Here is a 23,017-nt window from a genome sequence, read left to right on the forward strand (position 1 = left end):
GGAGGGCCATGTTGAAGCACTGGTGCATCCCATGCTTCTTTGGCTAAATACCACAATGCCCCGACTTGGAATAGCTAAACTTGGAAGGTGGCTCTGGTTTTTTAAAAAGCTACTGGACAATGAATACCCTGTACAGTGGGTATTCAATAAATAAGTGTTACATTTACTTACTGTCACTGACTTTGTGCATTTACTACCCCCCTCCCTCCCCCCCATAAGTTGCCAGTAATAAGGATGGTAGCTGAGTGGGAGGCTGAATTTTAACCCGCTTTCCTGATGCACAGTGACAACTGTGATATCCTTTGCAACTAATAAGGTCAAGCTATGGCTGCTGGCATCTTCTCGAGTATAAGGGTGACCCGCCTACAGCTGTATGAGATGAACCTGCAAAGTGACTGTTCAGACTTCCTGGGACAAAGCAAGCTGAGTATGGATAACATCAAAGTGAGAATTGTATGAAGACTGCAAACACTGATATGTACATGTGTGTGTGTGTGTGTGTGTGTGTATACAAAACTTTCTTACTAAAACTAAGAAGTCTCCCCTCTAGGTTTACATACTGATCTCTCCTTTTTATAAATTGTTTCACAGAAATTAGCACTACATTATACTTTGTTTTGCAATTAATCTCATCCTCCCTTCCTTCTACATTCACTCAGTATCTATCCATGTATCAAGCACAGGGCAGCCCCAAAACCACTATGAAGAGTGAGATGTGACCCTCTACTCTCTCATTTATTAATCGGGTGTCTTTCAAGTGGACTGCAAACTCCCTGAAGGCAAGACTCAGCTCTGATCCTTCTCTTGGACACCTTCATATAATCAAATATAGAAATAAATTCATGCGGATCTATCTAAACATGTCAAATGTTAGGCAACTAAAATAAAGCTTTACTTCAAAGCAGGGTACAGTAAACTTTCTTTCTTTTTTTCTTAAGGGCCAGATAGTAAATACTATAGGCTTTATGGACCACATAGTCCCTGACACAACTATTCAATTCTGTCATTTAGAGCAAAACCAGCCAGAGTCAATTTATAAACAAACATGACTGTGTCCCAGTAAAACTTTATTTAGAAAAACAATTGGTGGGCCATATTTGCCCCACAGGCCATGGTTTACCAATCCCAGCTATACAGAATGAGACATAGATGAATGGAACACATTACAAAGGGTACAAGTGAGGGTTTAAATCAGTGGTTCTTACCCCTTGTTTGAGGCATAAACTCCTCTGAAAATATGATTAAACATCTCTGTTGGAAAATACACCTGTACATTCTGCTGTCAGTTCATCAATTTTGCAGCTGAATTTATGCATCATTGGATATGTAACAAATCATTCATGCAAAAGTAAGGGTGTATCTCCCCACCATAGATGGAAAGGATCACATTCTCCCTTAAACTACAATTTGAGGTCCTCATCAGAACCTGGTCACAACTCAAAATCCTTGAAATGAGCAAGGAACTTACTCAAGTCCTCTTATCTCTTTGGCTTATCACACAAGGCAGCATAGCGCCCCCTTTTCTACATACTCTGCCTTCACTCCCAGCCCTGTCCCCTTTTGTTCAGCAGTTAAGCAACAAGCCCTGGAACGATCTTCATCTGCTTATTTAATATCCAGTTCCAGCCCTTCACTGTGCGGAACATTCCTCTTCAATGTGAACACTCACCAGTAAGCAGTGCACGGGGTCCCCCCTTAGATCTGTGTCAGGTGCCTGCAGCAAACGCCAGTCTCGGCCTTTGTTATACGTGATGAAAGTCTTCACTTGGTTGTCAATCTTCTTGTTAGCCAAGAACATTCCCTTTATCCCTGCTACCTGGGAAAAATTGACATGGCTGAAAAATACATCAATTTGAGATGGGATATATTTATTTACTTTACAAAAAAAAAAAAGCAGATTGTCCAATTCAGCTGTGAGCACTTGTAGAGGAAGGAGAGGGTGGGGATAGTGGAGAGGTGGTAATCCTCAAGCAGAATGATTCCCTGAACTGTGGGACACACGACAATAGGTCTATGCCCCTTATGGTATGGCTATTGTATTGTAAATTTGATAGAAGCTTCTTGTTTCCTCTCAGGTAAGTTGGTGGTATCTTACAGTTGCCTAGAGTTAAAATCTGGTGCTTTCATTTGTGGTGCTTGGTAAATGATACATAAATAGGACTACTTTAAGTTTATGTTAGGCATAGCACCCATGGTCTTAAATACTTTATCTCATTTAAACCTCTTGGCTAAGTATCACTTATTCTATTTCATATAAGAGGAAACTGAAGCTTATCCAGGTAAGGTGACTTCTCCAAGGTCATGCTACCTAAGGTCACACAGATAGTAAGTGGCAGACCTGGAAATTTAACTCTACTTACGGCTCCACAGACCATGCTCTTAACAACTGTCTAAACCATTGAGCTATTTACAGCCTTAGGCAATTGGAAAAGGTCAGTTAAAGCCCATGATCCAAATACTATTGCTTTTTCTCTCCTTTTTTTTTTTTCTGTAAAAAGATCACTCTATTAAGTCACTGAAATACACTGAACAAAAAAGAACAGCTTTTAAATATAAAGACACAGTGATTTCCCTAAACTGTCAAATCATTCCCTCCTGCATTCCTATAGCACCTTGTTCCCACTAGAAACAGTCCTTGTTAATTCCTTGGCTCTGACAATATGATTGCCTTCTCTCTTCCATACTTTAGGAAAGAGGTAATAATTGGTAAGTTGACAAACTGCAATAACAAATCATTAGTGTGTACCATATTTTTCAAGTGTTTTAGAATGTATTAAATGCACTTATACTTCTTTTATATTCTACTTGGAATTATGGCAACCCAGGGTGAGTGGGGGCCAATGGGAGAAAGGTCTGAATGTGTGGAACAGCACATTCCAGGGCTGTGCACAAGCCACCTCCCTTAATGTTTGCAGTAACCATGAGATAGAGTTATCGGCAGCCATATCTTGAGGATAAGGAAACCAGAACCCAATGAGTGGCTTTGTGAAGCACAGACTGGGCACTATGCCCAGTGCATAGTGTTTTCACATATAAAATGTAGTATTTATACATAAAACATAGTTTTTATATATAAAACATCCGACACTCACTACAAACCTGCCTAACAGCTAGGACCTGGGTCCTATGGATGAGGAAATTGAGGTGTTGGCAAATTTTAATTGCTTATGATGACAGAGTTGGGGTTCGCATGTAGATCTGTCTGACTTCCGACGCCCTTTTAACAAATACAGTTCTGAATTTCTCAACTTAAAGAGGTTGGGTTTCAATCAACAGAATATGTACATTTTTACCTTGGCTTTTGACACAGTCAAACCCCATTAGTTTGTACCTGCTGATTTGGCATCTGGGGTAATTTAGAGTTGGGCCAACTTCGCACTCCTTTGGAACGACAAGTTTGTTAAGCAAATAAATGGTATAAATGAGTAGCTGGGAGGAATACTTTGAACTACTTAGGAAAACAAGCCTCATTTCGAGAGCAAGCAGACAATTTCTTCTGCATTGTTGATTCTCGACAAATGCGGAAGACATAAATTCCAGGAGCACTGTACCTCCCGACAATGGTACGTCAATTACAAATAATATTTAGTTATTCACTATCCCAGCTCTACAAGGACTGCTCACCAGGGAACCCCATATTGGTTTTGCATATGTTCCAGAGGCTGTTACATGTGTAAATATGACTAAATTGCCAGTTCTTTAAAAATTAGATTTCATAAATCAGAATTTTCACCAAGTCCTATTTTCCCTCCACAGCATACTCACACATGAGAAGCAATGCTGTCTTAACCACGCGACACTCTAGGTTACAATAAGTACGGAAAGAATAAAACGATCACCTATTCCAGTAGTTTCATTGCCCATTTTCCTTCCTGCCCTCTCCCTTTTTTGGCAAGAGTGTCAGAACAGGGTTATATGTGTTTAGGAGCTGGTTCATTTGATTTGCAGAAGCGGTGACTTTATTGGCCCCCGACTGCGTGGCATTATCAAATGCCACTTGAGCAGAGAGCTGCGTTTTGTAATTCATCTTTGGCAGCTTGGCCTTCAGGTTTATCTTGGGGAATAAAAACGTGCCAAGGCAGAGGCAACGTGTGGCAATAAGGGACGGATCTGGAGTGGGTCTGCTGATTTTCCTCTTGTGGCCAGGGCACTTTATCTGTGCAAATCCCATTTGTGGTGTCTTTTTCATTTGTCTTGCTTCTTTGGTCTGCAGAGATGGTCACCCCTGCTCTTAAGTTTCTTGTGCTCATCCACTGCTCCTTTTGCTCCGAGCCTGAGAAGCCCATCTCTGTGTGTGTCCAATGCGTGACACACTTTCCTCAAGGGCTCTTTCGTGAGGTCTCACGCTACGGTTCTTGCAACCGCTACCCTCTTACTTTGGCTATCACTTTGGAAATCAAGGGAGTGGTGTTAGTGCCCAAAATATGGAATGTGTGTGTAGCATATAACAGTGCATCTGGGGTTCCACTGAGGATGGGGGGACATGTTTATGTTGCGAGAAAACCTCCCTCAGTATTTACAGTATGTGCTACTTTGGAATGAGGTGGGGCTGAAGGATGGAACAGGACAGGAAAAAGTAATAGTCCCGAGGGAGACATGCCTTCACATGGATATGGTTTCTGAGGAAGATGTTCCCCTGTGGGAATGACACAGCTCACTGTTGGGAGTTCGTCTTCCTTTGGGGAAAGACCTGTTACGTTTTCTACCCTTCTGAATTCTGCACAAAAATGCTGAGTGTATTGAGAAGCCACTTATCTTTCTTTGCCTTGCATATGGGGAATTTGATACCAGAAGTCTCAAAGGTAATCAGTTATTATTTCTTCTTCTCTAATATCATATGAGCCCAAATACCATTTTGATTAGACTTTAAACATGAAGTGTTACAGCTCAAACCTCAAGCCGACACAAAGCACATTGGCACATTCATTGTGCCCTAGGATGATAGCTTTGGAGGGCCACCCTCCCGTCTCTTATTTTACTCTCCTTGTTCACATAGGCTGTCCCCAACTCTCTTGGATAATATCCAGAAATGTCTCTACCCAGGCATACCTCAAAACCCAGCTCCATAAGCTCTTTTCCCAGAAACCAGAACCCCTAACTGTCCCCAACTCTTCCTCTCTTACCTCCATTTTGTCCCCCAGATGACATCATGGCTCTCAACAACTGTGTAGGTTTTTAAGATTATCAGTCTTCCCCCAAACTTCTCCAGGGCTCCTTACATTCCTTACCATGATATAGTCATCAGCACTTCTCCTGACAGATCTCACACTACAGTCTCCCACTCTAATGTAACTTTCGGATTACCATTCACTCCACCATACTCCCTCACAAAAATGAATATTAGAAGAGTCACTTTGTATAAGACTTATTTTGCTTTTAATAAAATAGGTAGTAAGAATTCTGCATTAGAAGATAGGACAGCAATAACACTATCCCATATTTACTGAGTACTTATGAAGCGTGAGGCACTATACAAAAGGTTTTGTAAGCAAGAGCACATTAATCTCTCATGCACTCGAAATGGCAGAGTCAATGATGTCCTCATTTTACAGGTATGCAAACCAAAGTTTGGATGGGGTCAGTTACTTCCCTAAGATCATTCCCCAGAGAACCTTATAGCTGGACTCCACTTCAATCTAACTCGAGAGCCCACACACTTAATGCTTTGGGCCCTACTATTTCTTCAAATTTCTCAGTCATCCTAGAGTATTCTGAGAGAAATGTCAGGGATGGGATGTCATACTTACTTGAGGCTACCTTTTATTCGTTCTTCGGTACGTTTCCTTAATAGTTATCCCATAAATATTGTTTGAGCATCAACTATTTATCATGCATTCTTCCAAGCACTGACGATAAAGCACCTAGAATGTCTAAGTAACTATACGTTCATTGAACAGATTGTTTTTGACAGTGGGAATGTGTTCGGTGCTGGGACTTGGGTTTCTTTGGTGATTTTAATGAAGAACCCTATATTCTTCCTTTGTTTTTTTAATATGCATCTCTAGAGGGTGCTCTTCTCTCCCAAACTTTCTTTCACATGTTGCATGTGGAGGCTAAGCTAGGAAAACCCTTGCACAGGAGTTTTTGCTTGTTTCTGACTCTACTGAGGATTGGGAGATGATTCCTCCTACCCTCTCTGTCTCAGACATTAATTACAAATCCAAAGTGTCAAAATTTGGAAAGAATAAAAAATATGAATCAACAAGTGTAGCTAGAAAGAGAACATATCTGTGACCATAATTTCTTCAGGCTTTGGAGACAGGATATTTTTCTGTTCTAAAGAGAGAACTGCAGCCAGGAGAGACACATACTCAGGGAGAGCGGGGTCAGGGGTAACTCTGAAATCAAAGAGCCCACTCCCCCCGAAATATCCAAGTGTTCTTTTCTTCCCTATTGCCTTAACCAGGCAACACCACCCTACTAAGGAGAGAGTAAGTAACCTTAAATACAATTAGATGGTACATTCTGTGCCCAGTAAGAAATATATCTTGGATAGGAAAGCATTTTTCTTCTCTAATTCCTATGTTGGATTTTAAGAGGCAGCCTTTCCCTAAGAAGTCAAGGTGTCAGTACATCATCGCAACTGTTCGGCTTTCTCTTTTAAAGAGGTGCACTCATAGTGTGAAGAAGACACTATGTGTGCAATAGAACATGCGCTGCTCATTGGTTATGTCTTCCATCATGCCCACGGTGCCCACTCATGTATGCACACATTCTGTGCATCCCCAATTTGCCAGCCAGGTGGCTTGACTCCCAACACAGCCCTTTCCACTTGGCTGGGATAAACTGTCATTGCCCATTAGGCCAAAGTGCTCTTCATCATCATTAATTAATATTCCCTTCCCAGAGGAGGATGGATATTGTCCAAAGCTGTCAGACCCCCTCTCATCATCCACACCAGACGGATACACTAGGAATCACACGTCTCAGACACACTCGTCATGTCTTTTTTGCTCTGGCCACCGTCAGGCATGCAGTCCTCTCTTACCCATCCCCACGTGATGCCCCTGGAGAGTTTGTGCTATTCAGGAATGACAGAATTTTAGAACACTTGTTTCTAGGCTTCTCTGAAAGAAACACATCCACCAGACAAAATTGGAAGGGACATGACAGTGCTGCCTGAATTTAGCTCTAACTACAGACTAAGGTGGTTCAGAAGGTGGTGAATAGGTCCAGAGAGATCATTTGCAGATCCTGAGTTGGCCTTTCTCCAAGACTGTTTTCTTTTTTCTGTCTGGTTTCTTCTACTTCTAGGTAAAGTCTAGTACTATTTATCCTACCTTTCAATGTCTTTTCTTAGGGATATTGCTGGGCCACAACCAAATACAAGCCCAAATCTTTCTAGAGACACAAATAGTTTGTTGTTAAGAGTTTGCATACTCTAGGGACACCTGGGTGGCTCAGTCAGTTAAGTGTCCAACATTGGCTCAGGTCATGATCTCATGGTTTGTGGGTTCGAGCCCCACATCGGGCTCTGTGCTGACAGCTCAGAGCCTGGATCCTGCCTCAAATTCTGTGTCTTCCTCTCTCTCTGCCCTCACCCATTCATGTTCTGTCTCTCTTTCTCTCAAAAATAAATAAACATTAAAAAGTTTAAAAAAAAGAGTTGCATACTCTAGGATTTAGATCTTAATTCTGCCACTAGCTTTGTAATCTTGCAAAGATGATTGCATTCTTTCTGCCTCTATTTACTCATGTTTAAAATGGGAGTAATTATAGTCCTAGTATCATAAAGTTAATGTATGGATTGAATGAGATAATAATGGGAGGTTCTTTACACAGTGCCTGGCACATACTGGCCCCTAAAATATTATCCATTGTTATTACGAACCTTCATCAACAAAAATCCTTATCTAGCATTTTTGCTCTGTGGACAACTCTCCTGGTTCACATTTCTTGACTCTTTCAAATGTGGTACATGTTCAATGGCCAACTGACACTGAGGGAACATTCTAGCATTGCAGTGATTAAACCACGTAAGATGGTCACCCAACACTTGGTCCCCAGCACTCCCTACGTCATCACATACACACACGTGCTTCTAGGGCAGAAAGGGCCACATTTGTTGTAAGGTTCTAATGTGTGTATATGAACATAATGATTGATTTTAATGAGACATGTGCTTCCTTTTGCATTTCCCACAAAGACTCATCAACAGTACATTTCCTCGATACACGGACTCCTATTGTTACACATTACACAGTCGGCCTCTGCTGAAACAGCTTAAAGAGCAAACAGCAATGGCAGGTAGTTGGCATGCAGAAGCATACAAGCAACGGACTCATGCCGTCCTCCTCAGTCACCCCCAAATGTGAGCAGACGTGCACTCCATATATTCTGTCTTTGTTACCCCTACCTCATATGTTGCTCATCTCTGCTCCTTATTAATTCATTTACAGATTTGCTTACTTTTCATTTACCTCTAAGCACTCATCATTCATTGCAATTCTACTGGGAAATTCATGCTGGATGGCTTTCAACTTTCTGCTAGCCAGAACAATCAGAGTTAAGGAACATTTGTGCCAGGTTCCACGTCAGCCAATATTCTTTCTATCTAGGTAATCAGCAGATACGGCACCGCCGTTCTGATCACATCAAGTTCAATTCAAGTTGCTGTGAACTGTCACGCTAATAAAACCAAAGACTCTTCTTCCCCGGCCCCAGGACGCAGAACACCTTTACATAATGCAGTCACACCACCGCTCAAAGTGATGATAATAAGAGCCAGCAGTTTCCCTACAGACAGTCAACTGCAAGAGAGACACAAAGGGGAAACACAAGGATTAGCCAAGAAATGGTTTGCCGTGTCCTGAAGACACCCTGTTTCCTTTTCGTATTCCGTACCTGTTAGCAATGTTTGAATTCAGAAAATCATTCATGAAAACAAGTGTGAATCACAGAACATGGCAAAGTCATTCCTGTCCAAAGCTGTCATCTTTTCCATCATCAAGGGACCAATTAAAATGGTCTCTGTTTTGGCAGAAGACAAAATTTATCCAAAAACAAAACAAAACAAAAAAAACCCCAAAAAACAAAACAAAACAGAACAACAACAACAAACTATTCCACAATAGATTGAAAAGAGGGGAGCAGTTAATCAGAAAGGGAAAAAAATGCAACCTGAAAACCAGAAAATATTTTCGGGAGAACAGGACAGAGTCAAGACCAGGGAAACAAATTGGGTGATTGATCTGGGGCAGCTGCTTTGACTTCTTATGAGACTCTTGAAGCAAGCTATTTCCATCATAAGTGCTGGATCAAGGCACGAAAATGAATGACATTTCCACAAAACACATTTAAAGTTTAAATGTTTGTACAGCATTTAGAAGTGAGGAAAGAAATGTGGCAATTTATGCTTGTTTATAAGAAGACAAGTAGTTGGTGTTCAAGAATTACTATGGCCATGCTAAGTGCAATATGGGAAGCAAGAGAGATCCAAAATAGTAGAAATGTGTTGGGTATTTAAACAATATGGGTAGATTTTAAGACTATAAGAATAGAACATTGCATTGGGGCTTAAACTCATTGGACTATAATATTAATTATGCTATCTATAATTTGTTGAGCATTGGTGTATTTCTGGAACCATTTTACAGTACGTTAAGATGAACACAAGTAATCCTCAGAGAAATCCTATCAAGTAGATACTATGTATATCTCCATATTTTAAACAAGGAAACTGAGGCTTGGAAATTATTGGCTTTGTCTCTAGAATACATACACATGGGTATAGCTAGGATTTAAATCAGTCAACCTGACTCCAAAATTTATACTTTAAATCACAAATATTATCCAACACAAATTTGAAACTAAATCACCAGAATATGTAAATATTTTCCAGAATACATTTTCAGATTGAGACTGAGATATATGATACTATATTTATCTGGAACATGGGCAGGAAACGAGTGGAAAAAAACTTGTGAATGTGTAAAAAAGTTTGCAGTGCATTTTTCTAAATATATACACACAAACTATATCCCATGCTAGTCTGCACTCTGAATGGGACATACAGTTTGTTAATGCGCATTTATACATACAGAGAAGTTTAGATACTAGAAGAAAATCCCCAAGAGCCCCTAACGGAAAATAGAGGTAGACAGCATTAAAAAGAATTACAACAGTGGGTTTAAATGTCTTAAGTGAAATTGGATCCTTTCTTTGATATACTGGATATTATTCCCTTGCTTCCTGTTATTTAAGCAACTTCTTGACTTTCTGAAACTCATACTCAACCAAAAGATAGCATCATTATGACTGTACATATTTGAATCCATTCTAGATTTTTTTTCAGATAGGATATAGGTATATGATACAGACACTTCCCAAATTCTGAATACATTTTGTAATGGCTCATTATAACCCATTATAAATCTTTCATAGTGGAAGGTAAGACTGACAAATGGCTAAAATCCATCCCCAAATAGCAGCTTTCTTTCTACCTAGCTGTGCTTTAAATGGCAATTCAAGTGTTGGCATTTGTCATGAAAGCTCAGTGATCCAACATGTATGATTTTATTTTGTACCTTGGTCATTTTGAGAAGCAAAAGGCCGTAGTTCTCTTAGGGAATTATGGTAAACTTTGTTTTTTGTTTTTCTTCCCCCCTCCCATTTAGGAGAGTAAGACCTACATGTTTGTCTCACTCACTGGCCCTCTGAGAGGATGACAATTAGCCAATGGAAGTTATCTAATGAAAAAGGTATTCAGGTCCAGGGCACCTGGGTGGCTCAATTGGTTAAGCATCTGAGTCTTGATTCGACTCAGGTCTTGATTGACTCTCACGGTTCATGAGATAAATCCCCAAGTTGGTCTCTGTGCTGACAGTGCAGAGTCTGCTTGGGACTCTCTCTCTCCCTCTCTCTGCCCCTCCTACCCCCTTTCCAAACAAATAAATAAATATTAAAAAAAAAAGGTATTCAAATCCAATGGGAGCATCTTCTGATCCAGTGCAGAGTTGCCTCTTTCTTTCTTCAAAGAGAGAGGGAACATGCCCACTACCCCTTTGCTCACATTGGGACACCGTGTCTGTCCTTCAAGATTATTTTCAAAATTCACATTAGGATCACTCTTGTTCAAACCTTTCAATTGTTTGACTGCTTCTCCAGATACTCTCTCTAGGTCTCTGAGACTACATGGCCTGTGGACTTCATGAAAAAATAATTTTTCCCACAGGTGTTCTGTAGATTAAAAATTAACCAACAAAAATGCTCTACAAATCCCTTCTCCCGAATGACATGAGGCCACGTAAGGAACTAATAATTAAGATGATCAAGGCAACAGCCAATGGTAGGCCTTTACCTCCAGTCCAGGCACTACAGGGGCTCAGGACTGCACATGCTTCGTGACATACCTCATAGAGGTCAATCATGATGTTTCCCTCAGGACCTCTGCTGCTCTGAACATTCTCCAAGGCCAGCGTGAAATAGACCCCACGGGTGTCTGAGATATAGAGGTTATAGGTGTCATTTTGGTTCCATTCTTGCACCGCTGCAAACACTTGATTCTCATCTGTGCTGATGACGTGCATGTCCTGAAGAAAGATACAGAGGATGAAAAGGTTCGAACATTAACATGGCATGTGTCCGAAGAGAGTGGAATCTAATGAAGACCAACAGGATAGGCACTTAGGCACTGTAGTGGAAGATAGAAATTTTCCTTGTGTATATTTGTGAACTAAGAATTGATTAGGTTAGCATTAACCATGTATTTCCTTTGTCATTTGTGAAGTTAAGCAGTAAGGCCATGAGAAAATAGGACAGAGAAATGCTTGGTAGCTCACTTATAATTTAATTACTTCATTAGATAAATGAAGAATACCTTCTCAAATATGTATGACTCTGGAGAATCAATCATCTTGATATACTTGCCAGGCACAAACATGGTACATGTTCAGAAGGCTTGTGTGGGGCAAATATGAGGAAAAGTCAGAGACACAGCGAGAAAATAGACAAGCCCTGCACCTCTCAGTGTGGTTCATGGGCCACCAGCATGGGGGCATCACCTGCAAGCTTGTCGGGCACACAGAATCTCAGGCCCACCTATTGAATAAAAAATCTGCATTTAAATAAAATCTCTCACTGATTCAGAGTTCTGTTAAAGTTAGAGTTAAAGTTCGTTAAACTTTAACTGTTAACATGTGAAAGTTTGAGAAACACTGCCCAAGGCTCAGCAACTCCCAGAAGCCCACGAGGAAAACGAGGAAAACTAACGTTTCCTGAGAACCCCAAAGCACTAGCTGTCATGTAAATGAGGGCTCAAGCACTTGGTGGTTTATCTAAACCTTTACTCTGAGAAGTTCACTGGAAAACCTTAAGTGAGAGAGGGAAAAAAGTAGACTGCTTAACTGATGACACTTTCAGACTCTGATAGTTCTGGAAGATAAAAATAAGGCAAAGATAGTATGGAGGCAGTGAGTAGATGTCCCTGGGGTGGGAATTCCAAATCCTTTCTTCCCCATTCAGAACTCCAGAGTAGCGAATATTCAGGGAGAGGCTGACATAAACCAAGGCTTGCTGTCTCCCGCGCACAAGCTCTTGGAGGCCTTTCACCCTTTGCCCAAGGCAGCAGACACTGGTATAACTCTCAAAAACCAAAAACAGAAACAAAACGAAACCAAAGCCAGAATTATATAGAAGCACAAAGACAGAAGAACAATAAGGAAATATTCTTGGCCTTTGTGCAGCTTAATACTCAAATCTTCCCAGAAGGATCATCCTCCATTCTTGAAAAGCTTCGGGAGATTGTTCAATGCTTTTTGGCAAGAATATCAGTGCTAGAAAATTCTACCTAACTTCTATCCTAAAGCTCTTCTTGTATATGCTGACGTTCTTTCAATCAAACAAAGGCAATTCAGCTTGGATTCTGCTCTAATGTATAGGAACAAGTCTTTCTCCCCATTACTGGGATCACAGTGAATTCCTATGACCCCAGAAGGAAGAGATCCTCATGCAGACAGCTTCATATTCCTTCACCCCTACTAGGTACCACATGCCATACTCCAGAATTTGATAACGTTTTTATAAAAAGAATACAGAGTAGGAGGCCAAAAATGAATCCTTCCCATTAATTCACTGCAGGTCAATAATGCAGACTTATGTTTTGTATGGAAGTTGGCCATTGCTTATATCAGCCAAATGTCTATTTCCATTTCTTCAGCTAACTGTAGCTTGATGTTCTTTGACGAACACCCTCATTGCTCTCCGAGAAATTTCCTCCCTGTACTCAGTCTTTGCTACTTTCTTCCACCCTCAGCACCAGAAATGAGCGTGTTGAATATGCAATGTCCCTGACCACAGTGGTTGGATCAGTGATGGTATGTAACAAAAAGCCAGTAAGACAGAATTATAGAATGACTGCGGCATTATTAGAAAAAAAAAAAATATATATATATATATACATACATATATATATCTTACTATTAGTTCATAAGCAGTAAGAATAAATAAAATAATAAAAAATAAAATAAAAATAAAATAAAATAAAATAAAATAAAATAAAATAAAATAAAATTCTAGATCTGATGGAGACATATCTTAGGGGCAGGAGATGAAGACAGTCCTGAAGAAAATAGGCTCAAAAGAAAGAGAGGCCACATTCTGTGAATGTCTTTGAGTCTTTGTGGACAGCTAAGAAGCCTGCCCCACCTGTAAACCTTTCAGCTAGAGAGAACACTAGGGAAAAAAAAAAAAGGTTAAAAGAATGGACTTTCAAATAAAACTACTTGAGTTCAGATCCTCCCTCTGTAACTTAGCTGTGTGAACTAAACTCTGTGCCTCAGCATTTCTACCTGTAAAACAGAGATAACAGTGTGCCCTCCATGGAGTTGTAAGGATTAAATCAGTTACTAAGTGTTACACATTTATAGTGCCTGGCATGTAGCATTTGTTTCATACGGGCTAGCTATTTTCAGTGACACATGCCCTTAAATCTCTTCTGTTGATTAAGCAAGGTTGATTTGGCCTTTCTTTTCACCGCAAATGTTGGAGTGTTAACCAGTATACTTAATAAAAAGTAGTTCATGCAAGTATTTTGCTTCTTTTGAATGGAGGGGATTAGGTATGGAAATTAGCTCAAAGGCCATTCAACCACTGAGGGCAAACTTTCTATGGCTCCCCATTTCCTAAATTAGGACAAAGACCCAAATCCTTATTGTAGCATTTAGAATCCTCAAAGAACTACTCCTAATTCATGTTCACTCATCAGCAGGATGCAGTATTTTTCCTGAATTCATGTTATGATATTTTAACACAGATCTGGCCCCTACATAACTACTTCCTACCTCTGTCCCTTGGAGTGAATTTGTGCACTGGTGAACCCCTGAAGTCTGGGTCACCACAGACATCTCCTTAATAAATGCTAGGGACTAGATGGAGTACATTAACTGTACTATCCCACTCAGACAAATCTTTATTTTGTAGATTCAGAACTAAAACACAGTGCCTCAAGGTCACATAGAGAACCAGTCACATAACAATAACAAATTCAAATGGCTACCTCTAGATAAGGGCCAAGATCAGCTCTCTCTCTCTCCATATAATCCAATTACAGTGAAGAGACTTAAAAAATGATGTTGGTCTTAGGTATTTGAATTGAAGGACCTGACATATTTCAATGGCATCTTTCTTTTTAATTCATGCCTATATTCTCCTCTATCAGGTAAATATGCTTTTTCTACCAGAATGGCACTTTATATTGAATGCTTTTACTGAGACACAAACTTTTAGAACAAGAAGTAGCCTTTTAGATCTTCTACGAGAGTGTTTTCCCAAGTCTGTTCCATAGCACACCAGCAATGTTGGACTTTTAATAGAATTAATTTTTTTTAAGTGGATCTCTTTGGGAATGTTTGATCAGTGATGAATTATATAGTTTTCTTGCTCAAAGGACATCCTAGAAACTTCGACACCAGTGACCTACCATTACTCTCAAGGCAAAGAACATAGAATGAAATTTAGGTTTCTTCTTAAACTCATTTGATCATAGAGCCAAATTTTCATGAGGTATCTCTAAGGATATTTGATTCAGAGTAACATTTATTTTATTTTAAAAATGTAAAAACAAAACAAAACAAAAACCCCAAAACAACAAACAAACAAAAAACAGAGAAAGAAATTGATAAGCCAGTCCATGGTTCCACAGCAAGTTCGTGACCTATGTAGGTCTGGAATCCAGGCCTCCTTCTGTGAATCAAACAGTCTCTGCACCGCCCATGCCCTGGGTGCCATCGATCTCCCACCACACAGACAACGAGATCTATACTGATAATAATATTACCTTGCTTTTATAGAGTATCTGTCCTCCAAAGTGCTTGAAGCACTTTCATATGTATTGCCTCGTTTATCTCACTTGAGGGGCTCAGAATGAGCTCCAAGTAAGTTAAGGGAAGGAAACCTTCACTGTGTCTCCTGGTCTAGGGCTTTCATGCTTTTAATAGCAGCAGCAGCAGCATTAAAGTCTCCCCATCCCCCTCTCTGGTCATCATTACTATTATATTATTATTATTATTATTATTATTATTATTATTATTAATTTTTTTAAACACAGTTCAGGGTAACCATAGTCTTTCAAGAGCTGATACAAAGGCAGTGGATGATTACAGAAAATTTGACATCAAAGTGCTGGTTTGTCTTGATTCCTTTGTTGCGCATGAAGCTTTGTTCCTTTCCAGCCAAGGCAGCCCTGGCTTTGATAGAAGGCCACGAAATACATGCGCCTTTCCCACAAATCACTCCACCCAAGCTGGGGCTTCTCTTTGAAGGTGTAATGGGTTGTAATGAGGCATCTCATTGCCTTAAGTAAACATCTCCTTGGACTACATAATACATTCATTTGCTGTACTGACTCCTATTTTTCCAGGGAAAAGCTAAATTAATCCTTGCATTCTACCCTCCTATCTCACATCAAGCTAGTAATGGAGCGTGCTCATCTGGGATAGCAAGGGGAGGGGACAGACAGCAGATTCAGGTTCAAAGTACAACTGGCTAGATGTCACTGGGGGCAACTGTCAACAGCAATCTATGTGATGGCCATGAAGAAGCAATGCAAAGTACGTGTTTTTCCTAACACTCCAGTGCCAGGTCTGATGCTCCTTTGGTTTTAAACTACCATTTCTGGGGCTCCTTGGTCCATGTTTTTTTTTTTTTTCTTTTGATGGCCCTCCAGTATATCAAAATTTGTGGGGTATCTGCTATCTTATAATAGTAAACTATTCAATTATTTCAAGAGAAGAAAGGTATAAAGGATCCTAGTTTGGAAGCTCAGGGGAGTTCAGTGCTGGCCTCAGTCCTGCTGTAGACAGCATTTGGTTTGGCCCAGGCTTATTCCACTCAAAGCGTATATTCCCAGGAGCTAGAACAAGATGATTGACTCACATCTGCTGCTCCTGATTTGGTCTCAATTCCCACATGCCTCTTGAGCAAGGGCATCTCCCTGCATTGACTTTAACTCTTGTTTTTAAAGGTGTAAATCTTGCAAGCTAACTACTGCATTTGCTGATCAATCAAAGAAATAGCAATTCATTTTGGCACTTGAAGGGGGAAAAAACCCAAAACGGTTCCATTGGACTTACTGAGGAGGCATGATCATATCCCTCCTGGGCCTTCCCAAAAGATTATCCAAGGTACTTTTAACAGCACTCAGATTTAGTTTTACATATGGACTCTCCCCATGTCTCATCCAAGGCACAACTCCAAAGTTGTAGCTTGTCCTTTTGTAAAACACGTTAAACTGAATCAAGACCAAGGAGCAGTTAAATGTATACAAGCACAGAAATAGTTCTGGGCAATTACCACTGTCATTAATTTCTTAGCTGCTGGAAATATTAGTAAATACTAACATGGATATTGTTCATGGAGTCAACAGGGAGATTTAATGTGTGTTATTATCCCAAATGTGTTGATGTCTCAGCCCACCTTACTCCTGTTAGGCTTAGAGCCAAAATGATGGCCCAGAAGGAGAATTCTGCCTGGAGAAGCCAGAGCAACTGGCTACCATTTACTTTCCTGGAAGAAGAGATCTGCAATGACCTTGTGCTGTGTCTGTCACACGATTCCCTGGCAGCTAGCTGGTGTTGGGCCACGATAACATACTACAAAGTCATGGACAAAAACACAAGACAAAGAGTCATGAAAACTCAGTCGAAAAAAGTTCTCTACGTTCTTTGCCCAACCCAAAGGTTTCAAAACTGAGCTACAACTATATTTAAACCTACGCTTCCCCCTTCCTACGGTCATACATACCTCCCTTGCTCTAAGATCAAGGCACAATGCATTAGTTACTTCAGGCCACAAATCCACAGCTTGGAGCGCCCAAGTCAGTTTGACCTCCACTAGGTGGCGCTCCATATCAACACAGTTCTTCAGTGTTTCTGGAAAGAGCCCAGGGAATGTCAGCAGTTGAGGGTCTTTAACTTCTGTCTGTCATTATTTCCAAAGGAGTAACGTCTTTGGGAAAGTCCAAAAAATTTAGCTGTGCCTCAGAACTCTAAAGACAGCCAGTATCGTAAGTCTATTGAGAGAGAAAGCAAAGGTTGGATGCCGTATAGATGTACCCCCTCTCAAAAATTAATCACAGTAGAATGGGATAGAAATGTGTCACCCCCGTTGTACTGACATAATATCCAAAGCATGTTTTCTGTTTTGCTAGAATACCAGTACATATTTCTTGAAAAGTAAAAGCAAATCAGTTGACAATTTATTTAGATGCTCCTATAACAAGAATTCCAGAGAGAGAGACAGAGAGAGAGAGAGAGAGAGAAAGAGAGAGAGAACGTGAAAAGCAGTCATGAGGGATGAGAAGAGATAAATGAATACGAAAGACTGAAAGGGTTCTTGGGAAAGGGGTGAGGTCAAGAATATGTGAATTGAAGAAAATACTAAAATGAAGAAATCCATTCAGCTCATACCTTGGGCAAAGCATACTTGGGCAGCTTCATTTGGGCAAACGCATTCCTTCGGTAGGACACGTAGTAATGCGGCCGTCCTCCTGATGTCAGCTGTATCATAAACACAAGAGTTGTAAGAAGAGCTCCTATAATACTTCCAGGCCCTCAAACAACAGCCATGAATGGAAGGGGGTAGCTGCCAACCCAACAGTGTGAATGACTATGGTGGACAAGTGTGAAGAACTAGAGCTCCATTCAAAAACGACTCACACAGTGTATGTGAACTGGTCTGAGGCCCAACCTAGCCCACTGGGTGAACATAAAATTCTTGGATTTGCCCTGTAGGTCAGAAACAAGGAAACATTTTCATTTCCTTTTTATTTTTCTTCTCTTTTGTGTTTCTAACGAGAGAAGCCTTAGGGTATATTGGCTTAACGTCCATCAGCTGTCCCCAGCTATCCAGCCCAAGACTATGACCACGCAAACAGGTCCCCATGCCATATCAGAAAGAAACAGCCCGGGTGAAACAGCGGCAGAGCTGGAGCCTCTTATCTCTGAGCGCTGAGTTCCGTTTGATGCTGTACCATAGATGAATGCGAGTATGTCTCACATACAGCCGCGCTGCTGACACATTAGACGGAAAACCGGCCAGGATCATAGCCCAAAATCATTATAGATCTCTATCTTCCAGAAGAGAACTCTGAGCTACCTCCTCCAAGTCTGTCCAGCACATACAGCCCAGTGAACCCTGTGGGTGCGAGGGAGGGTAAGAAGGGGTGCGGTCTCCACCCCAGCACGAGCACTGTTTCGTGGAGTGGCAATGGCTCTACTGTCAGCCTCCCTCTCCTTTGTAGCCACTGTTTTTTTTTTTTTTCCCAGTTTGGTTGAGATATTCACATATAAGATAGGTAACTTTAAAGTGTACAATGTGATGATTTGATAAATGCATATACTGCAAAATGATGATCATAATAAGGTTAGTTGACACCTCTATCCCCTCATTTAATTATGATATTTTGTGTGTACTGAAATCATTTAAAATATACTGTCTTCATAACTGTCGAGTATATAATACAATATTGGTAATTATACTTACTATGCTATACATTAGATCCTCAGAACTTATTCATCTAATAGCTGGAAATTTGTACCCTTTGACCAACGTCTCCCCACCCCCCAACCCGTAGCAAGAACCATCTAGTCTGTATTTCTATGAGTTGGTGGAGTCACTCTTAATCCATATAAATATCTGGAGCTGGAACATCAGTTGGAGTTTGCATACTCAGATTGTGTCAACAAATGCTGTGGGTGAAGGTCCATCAGAAACGTACGAGAGTGACTGGCAAGTTATCTTGTCCACCATGATTGGGCCAGATCACCTCCTAATTCTAGGGATGGGTTATGTTCACAGTGTTCACAGGATCATGTTCACAGCGGTATGGGTAGAAAATACATAACATTTTAAAGGCAGAATTGATTCTCATTGGTTAGTCATATATGTGGATTACAAATCATTATTAGAAAACAGAAAAGGTTCCTTGCAGAAACAGTGATTGAGAAATGAATTATAGATACAACCAATACGTGTAACCATTTTAATGTCACTTGATAATTTGATGCTGAAGTTATCAGAGTACTCATTATTCATTTCCCCAACAAAGAAATGAAGTGTATGTGTATGTATAATCATTTGCAAAACATTTTAAGAGTACATAGGTTGATTTTGTGCATTTTGAACATTTGCTTCCTTAAAACATGGGATTGAATATTCTGAATTATGATTTCTTGTCCAAATAAATATATTAGTGTTAAGAATGTGTCTCAATCATAGTGAAATTGTGTGTGTGTGTGTATGTATATATATATAATGTGTGTAAAAATGAATATATGTAATAAATATATGTCAATATATTCAATGTACACACACACACACACACAGAACTATTCAGCAATTGTACCTTTGTCACTCTTACCATGGGAAGCAATAAATGAAGTCTGTCTAAACTTACCTAACAACTAAGTAAATCACTGTTCAAACAAACCTAAAACTTTCCTGAAATGCTGAAAAGCAGCAAAGCATACTTGCTCCCTGTCTCTTCTAACCACTTTACCTCAAAAGGTTTCCCACTCTCTTTAGGAAAGAAAAACCCAACTGCATACATCTTCACTTCTCACCCTAATCATAGTCAGAGCATGACAATAATGGCTGATTACTCTCCACCTCGCCTCTGCCTCCCACTACCTCCAGTCACCCCGCAGCTTCCTGTTGCCATCTGTTTCTCTATTTTTAAGGTAAGTATTGAGGAACAGGCTGATTGGCTGACTCTTCTGATAGGAAGAGAGTGACATATCCACTCAGTCTCACTGAAGGCAGAGGAAGGGTGAACAAAAGTGCGCATCATTCTGGAGACAACCTTCATACTCTAAGCGGTGCCTCCGTGACCACGTGTTGATAAGGTCCTCCAGACGCTGCTCAAAGGAGATAATTAATATTCCGTGAGCATAGAAGCTTCGACACTTGGCAATGTTCCTTTTGTCAAGAAGATAATGATTTTATTTTTCTTCCTTTTTTTACCCTCAAGGGAGTGTAAGCAGGCAAAGGAGGCTGCATTAGGGACGGAAGCAGGGAAGAGAACTGTCTGAGACAATCAACAGAAGTGGATCTTTCATACCTGAACAAACACATAATCATCCTGGACAATCAAAGAGTCTGGGTCAATGTAGCCTGGGAAGGGTTTATTCCTGTTGGCCTCTGTGCAGTTCTGCATTCGGCAAGTTAGGTACTGTGAATCTGAAAGAAAAAAAAAAAAACGTAGGGGGAAGGTATACACACTGAGTATTACACTCAGAGTCGACCTTTTTTCTTTCCCTTGCTATCTCCAATTCTTGAAACAAATCTCACATTCTTTAGCTGCATTATTTTTACCATTATTATCGTTCAAAGTGCTATCATTATTATTTTACTCATTCTTTTTTTGAGAGAGCACAAATGGCAGAGAGGGGCAGAGGGAGAGACAATCTTAAGCAGGCCTACGCTCAGCGTAGAACCTGACACAGGGTTTGATCCCACCCCCTGGGATCATGACCTGAGCCGAAATCAGGAGTCGGACACTCAACCGACTGAACCATCCAGGCACCCCATTATTTTACTCACTTTCTGTCAACACCATCACCAGCATGCCCCCTCACCTCCACCAAACCTTGCCATCCTGGATACTAAATCCTCATTAATTATACTAATTAATTAATACTAACTAATTAATACTAAATCCTAATTAATTAATTTTCCTCTCCCAAACCTAAATGAAAATATTTTTAAAAACTGGCAATAATATTTACGATTTCCTAATTATTTTTTTGCATTTGTAGGCTCTTCCTCCACACTCTGACCTTTGACCAACAAGCAGGGAAACATGGATATAACATGCATTTACCAGCCATCTCATGCAAGAAGTTATAAACATTGTTATAAGCAGTAAAATTCCATGTCAAGACAAAGGCCTTTCTTCTAATAATTTTAAGTGAAATAGAATAGAGAGGAGTTTCCTTGGGTCCAATAATTTGCTCTTGGGTCAATTGCTCCTTGGGTCAATAATTCTACAGATGAGAAAACCAAGACCCTGAATCTTACCTGAGACCTGACAGCAGATGGTAAACCTATCAGTTAAATTAACTCTTCTATACATTTGCTATCTATGGCTGGAAGTGCAATGTAACAGGGTGGCTGCCTTGGTTTTTCAACCACAGCTATTCTGCTCTACAAATCAGATGTCATTTCATACTTAAAACTCCTTTTGCCTCCTTGCATTTAAAATAAATTCAAATCTTCTACCACCCACCACTCCAATGTCCCCACATGTTAATCTCTTCTTCTCTCTGTGAGTCTTCTAATCTGGCTTCCTTTATATGCAGAAGTTTGGCTAAACTTTCTACTACTTACAAGACTTTTCGCTTGTATTCCCTCTGCCTAAAATGCTTTTCCCCTGGTTGTTCACAAAGAAAGTTCTAGATTTCAGTCTACTATTATTTCTGAGGGTCTTCCATGATTACTCTGGATCACACACCATTTTGTTAATTCCCCCCCCCCCCCATGGAATTCATTTCTGTCTGTCTCTATTAGAATATAAGCTACTCGAAGATAGTGACTCCTTTTTCTTGTTGTTCACTGATGTACCCTCAGGTTCTAATACTGTTCCAGGGACATATTGGCCAATGAGTAAATATTTACTAGAATGTGCCTTTTTATTGTAATATATCTTTTTCAATGAAGAAGAAAGTCATTTTACCTTTTTTTTTTTTTCTTGATGCTTAATAAATGGATGTTTGATTTTAGGATATCAGGGATGTATAAAGAAATCCACTATTCCAAATTAAAACAAAATAAGGAGATGAAGATTTACATTTAAATGGGGGTAGGCAATAGTATAGCATTGGATGCAAGGATTCACTAATGACTTCTCTCAAGGACATTTCCAGGACCATCTTTACCTATGGAAATTGGGTAAAATCTGTATTCTACAAGGAGGACCACAAGGGGGCGGCATGCATATTTGCTCCATCTGACCAAGGACATGTAATTGTGGATAAGCTCTTATGATACTGGAGATGAACTTTATTCACAATATTCCCTCATGCCTCTGCCGTCTGTGGGGATGGGATGGCTCTGAAGTACTTTAAGCCATCTGGTTGTAGTGAAACCATCTCTGTAGATGAACTAAAGAAGAGCCATCTACTCACTCCTAGTTACCACCTTCTTCAAACATTCTTTATCATTCCATCTTAGGGCATAACTCAAGGTCTTTCTCCTTGAAGACAATTTCTGGGAGTCAGTCCTTCCCAGAATCGCCCCCTTTCCCACCATAGCACACAAAATCTTCACCTCACAGTTTCACACTCCACCAGATTCTTCCACATCTTTTAAACGACTTTTATTTTTCCAAAGGTAGCTTGGGGTCACAGCAATGGACACTGGTAACTATGAGACCGGGGCTTGAGTTCTTATTTGGTCACTTACTAGCTACATAGTTCAAAAGAAATTTCAATCTCCTGAGCCTTGCCACCCTCATCCATTAAATGTGAATGCCAATGTCAACTCTCTTGAATTTTGGCTCTAAGAATTAACTATAATAGCATAT

General features: G+C 40.2%; 1 protein-coding gene across 5 annotated transcripts in view; it reads right to left on the reverse strand.

Annotated features, from left to right (window-relative positions):
• The window catches only part of SORCS1 (sortilin related VPS10 domain containing receptor 1), a 518,222-nt gene that overhangs the window by 105,750 nt on the left and 389,455 nt on the right, over positions 1-23,017 (reverse strand). For all 5 annotated transcript variants that reach the window (XM_043597466.1, XM_043597465.1, XM_043597464.1 and 2 more), the window contains exons 7-10: positions 20,555-20,673; positions 17,904-17,993; positions 11,352-11,531; positions 1,670-1,816 (exon numbers count right to left, since the gene is read on the reverse strand). In XM_043597466.1, the coding sequence (XP_043453401.1) occupies positions 1,670-1,816; positions 11,352-11,531; positions 17,904-17,993; positions 20,555-20,673 (536 nt within the window). The remainder of the gene's footprint in view (positions 1-1,669; positions 1,817-11,351; positions 11,532-17,903; positions 17,994-20,554; positions 20,674-23,017) is intronic.

This window comes from Prionailurus bengalensis, chromosome D2 (genome assembly GCF_016509475.1).
Source record: "Prionailurus bengalensis isolate Pbe53 chromosome D2, Fcat_Pben_1.1_paternal_pri, whole genome shotgun sequence".
NCBI classification, from domain to species: Eukaryota; Metazoa; Chordata; class Mammalia; order Carnivora; family Felidae; genus Prionailurus; species Prionailurus bengalensis.